Source organism: Rhinoraja longicauda, chromosome 34 (genome assembly GCF_053455715.1).
Source record: "Rhinoraja longicauda isolate Sanriku21f chromosome 34, sRhiLon1.1, whole genome shotgun sequence".
Lineage (NCBI taxonomy): Eukaryota > Metazoa > Chordata > Chondrichthyes > Rajiformes > Arhynchobatidae > Rhinoraja > Rhinoraja longicauda.
Genome location: NC_135986.1, coordinates 14494508 through 14498877, shown reverse-complemented (window position 1 = coordinate 14498877; position 4370 = coordinate 14494508). Strand labels below are relative to the sequence as shown.

Sequence of the window (4370 nt, the reverse complement as noted above, 5' to 3'; positions counted from 1 at the left end):
TTATGTCAGTCCCGCCATCCCAGAAATTAACCTACGCTGCACTCCCTCAATAGCAAGAATGTCCTTCCTCAAATTAGGAGACCAATACTCCAGGTGTGGTCTCACCAGGGCGCTGTACAACTGCAGTAGGATGTCCTTGCTTCTAAACTCAAATCCTTTCGCAATGAAGGCCTGCAGCACATGCCTGCTGCTGTGCAGGGAGCTGGCCAAGCACGCCATGTCGGAAGGGAACAAAGGCAGTGACCAAATACACCAGCTCTAAGTAAGGATCCACACAAGCTGAAAAAGTAAACAACAATCACAATGGCTCTTTTAAGAGCCTCTTAAAGTCTCACTGAAAGAGGTGCAGCACTATTTCAACATGGAGTTGCAGCAAAATTGGTGAGTTTTGCTCCGACATGGGTTTCTAGCTGTTAACGTCTTTTAAATTTTGCGGTTCTTTCTCCTCACTGTCCCGGTGTCACTGCTATGTTCCCATCCTCTGAACTGGCACGGAAACGTTATCTTATTCTCTCTCAGCTTGTCTGTGTCTTCAAATATTTCACCCAAAAATGTTAAATATCGAACAGATTAATGTGAACACAATACAGTATTTGCATTTTGCTGCTGTTGATGTGGTTTAATTGCTGTGGTGTATGTGATGTATTAACTGCAGTCCCCTGTGTTGTAAGTGCCCTGAATCTCACTTCTTATCGAGATCACAAGTTCTCGGTCCTTTCACTGAAACAACTTTTACATTTCAGTCTCAGATTTGACCCCAGTGTGTGAACAGTGACCTGTCCAAAACCTAATGCCCTTTACACAAAAACCCAACCTTCATTATGTTCTGTGAATCACATTTGTTCCGAATCGTTATCATATGAAATGAATGGGAGGTTAATTCCCAGAATCTCGTATCAGAGAATTAATTCATTCGCTGTCTGTATTGTAAATGTATTGGGATCAGGTAAAGGGTGAAGGGGGGAAACCACATTCACACATTTATAATGTATCTGTCTTAGAGATTATTGTTAAAAAACCTGTTCTTCTTTTGAATGCAAGGGGAAATGTATAATTAATAGCATGACCATTCACACCATTGATGTACATAAAGATATTGGGGTCCCAGTACATAACTCCCTGAAAATGGCAACACGTAGAAAGAGCAGTAAAGAAAGCATATGGTATGTTTGGCTTCATTATTCAGGGCATTAGGAGTCAGGGGTCATAGTGCAGCTTTGTAGGACTTTGCTTCGGCCACATTTGGAGTATTGCGTGCAGTTCTGGTTGCCCCATTACAGGAAGAGTTTGGTTGGTTTGGAAAGGGTGCAGAGGAGGTTTATTGCAATAATGCCTGGATTACGGGGTATTAGCTACAGGGAGCAGTTGGACAAACTTGGATTATTTTCTCCAGAACGCCAGAGTTTGAAGGAAGACGTTATAATAGTGTGTAAAATTGTGAGAGGTAAAGATGAAATAGACAGTAAGACCCTTTTATTCACAGGTAAAAAATGGGAAAAACTAGAGGCCATAGCTTTTAGTTGAGATGGGATGAGTTTAATGATGGTATGAAGGGCAAGTTATTTTAAAATTATTTACACAGAGTGTAGTGAGTACTGGGAATGCACTGCTGGGGGTGGTGGAGTATGCAGATGGGACAGTGGCAATTGAGAGACTTCTGGACAGTCACGTTGAAGTGCAGGGGATGGAGTGATATAGATTATGTGCAGGCAGATAAAAATTGGTCTTGGAGTCATGTTTGTCACAGACATTGTGGAGCGAAGGGCCTGTTCCTGTGCTGTCCTACATGGGCGAGCTTTTCAAACTTGAGCTCATTTTGGGGACTGACGACTATGTTTTGGTGTTGCTATTATTGCCACTTGTTCATTGGAGAATGACATCACTCTCTGATTGGACTGTTCCTCTCACCAATGAGATTAGATGCTTCACCACCATTCATCCAGGAAGTACAAAGGCGAGCGAGAGAGAATCTCCTTATTTTTAGCAAAATGTCTGATGATGTGGGGAAGCGGGATTGGGAAAGCTTCCGGTCTGATACAGACCACTTAGTGTGCGAATATATGATGGTTGAAATCAAGGCAGCAAAGGTTATTCTGCAGGATTTAGAGCAAGATGGGTGAATGGCGACTCATCTCCAGCAGATACACAAGCTGGTTGCACTGAATGGAAATCCCTGCACCCTCCAAAGCCAGTGCTCAGCCCTTCCACAGACAATGTGGGTGGCTCTGAAAAGAGCCTTTGGGTCATTAGATTGATGGTTCACTGATTTACTTGCTCTTGGGCAGCACCCCGCCCTGAGCGATGGTCACCCCTCCCAGCAGCTTGTTGAGCTCCTCGTCGTTGCGGACGGCCAGCTGCAGGTGTCTGGGGATGATGCGGGTCTTCTTGTTGTCCCAGGCCACGTTGCCGGCCAGCTTGAGGATTTCAGCCGTCAGATACTCGAACACAGCTCCAGCACCAACACGCTCATCATAGTTGCCCTTTCTCAGGAGCCTGTGAACACGGCCCACCGGGAACTGCAGTCCGGCCTGGGATGAGCGCGATTTAGGCTTGGCCTTGGCTTTGCTGCAGGTTTTCCCTCGTCCAGTCATTTCCACAAACTTCGGCGCACAGAGAATGAGGACATCTTCTCGCATTCGCTCTTGTTGCATCTCGAGGAATAAAGTCGGCCTCTTACAATTGATGGTACAGCATTCAATGTCAATGGTCACATACAATAGAGTCAGAGTTATACAGTGTGGAAACAGTCCCACCTGCCTGTGTTTGGCCCATATTCCTCTAAACCAGTCCTATTCATGTACATGTCTAAATATTTCTTAAACAATGCAATAGTATCGGGCTCAACTACCTCCTCCAGCAGCTCGATTCATACACTCACCACCCTTTGTGTGAAATAGCCCAATCAGACAGCTGCATCAATGTCCAATGATCAGACAGCAACAAGGGATGTGCAGAAAATAACCCTTGTTCCCCAAAAGGGCCTGAAATTTGAAAAACCCAATAAAGTGAAAACTATTCAAGCAATAGTCTAAAAATCTCCATTGTAAATCTGTTATGAACACGGATTCCCCACATTCCCAGTCACTCGATCCTGACCCACTTACAGTACACACTGAATGTGGATTAATTCCACAGAGAGATGCTTTTGGTTTAGGTTTATTATTGTCACATTTACCAAAGGACAGTGAGAAGCTTTGTTTTGCTTGCTATCCAAAAGGATCAGAAATCGAGATGAGAAAACATTTCTTCACACAGAGAGTGGTGAGTCTGTGGAATTCTCTGCCACAGATGGCAGTTGAGGCCAGTTCATTGGCTATATTTAAGAGGGAGTTAGATGTGGCCCTTGTGGCTAAAGGGACCAGGGGGTATGGAGAGAAGGCAGGTACAGGTTACTGAGCTGGATGATCAGCCATTATCATATTGAATGGCGGTGCATGTTCGAAGGGCCGAATGGCCTACTCCTGCACCTATTTTCTATGTTTCTATGTTTCTATACCATACAATGAGACAATCAGTTCAAACTCGTACAATAGATAGAGCAAAGGGGAAGACACAGAGTGCAGAATAAACCTGTTAGCATTTTAGCACATTGGTTCCTTTGACATTGTCCTCAATGGGATAGAGGAGAACCGGACAGTGCCCTAGCTTATAGAATAACCGTTCAGAAAACTGCTAATGAAGGGGAGGATTCTGTTTCCAAGTCTGGTGCAGCAGCTTTCGAGCTTCTGTTGGACTAGAGCACGGCAAAGGAGGAATGATTTGGGTGGGATGTCTTTGATTATTTTCCCCATTTTCGAGGCAGAGTGAACTGTAGATGGAGTTAATGGTGGGAGGTCTGGTGTATGTAGTCTGGTGCAGCGTCTGGGCGGTAGGTTTAAAAACCGAGCGCAGGGCTTTGTTTTCACAGAGGCCCAGGTGCGGTTCGAGTGGCTGGTGCAGCGTCCAGTTGGAGGTTTAAAAACTTTCCATCACACTTCAAAAGAAGTGGTCTGGAGGAAGCCGCTGATTGGTGGAAGCGGACTAGAGGAAGGAGCTGATTGGGAGTAACCCCAGGTTTGAGTTAAGGGTTCAGTGAGTTAAGGGTTCAGTGAGTTAAGTCAAGTCAAGTCAAGTCAAGTCAATTTTATTTGTATAGCACATTTAAAAACAACCCACGTTGACCAAAGTGCTGTACATTTGATTAGGTTCCAATAGGAAAAAAAATGAAAACATACAGTAGCACGCGAACAGTTCACAGCGCCTCCTCAATGAGCCTCAAACGCTAGGGAGTAGAAATATGTTTTGAGCCTGGACTTAAAGGAGTCGATGGAGGGGGCAGTTCTGATGGGGAGAGGGATGCTGTTCCACAGTCTAGGAGCTGCAACCGCAAA

At 44.9% G+C, this 4370-nt stretch overlaps 1 protein-coding gene across 1 annotated transcript; it reads right to left on the bottom strand.

The window, feature by feature from the left end:
- Positions 1–2251: 2251 nt before the first annotated feature.
- LOC144609537 (histone H2A-like) lies at positions 2252–2591 on the bottom strand. The gene has a single exon (XM_078428041.1). It carries the CDS (start codon positions 2589–2591, stop codon positions 2268–2270), a length of 324 nt encoding a protein of 107 aa, XP_078284167.1. The 3' UTR covers positions 2252–2267.
- Between the last annotated feature and the right edge of the window lie 1779 nt (positions 2592–4370).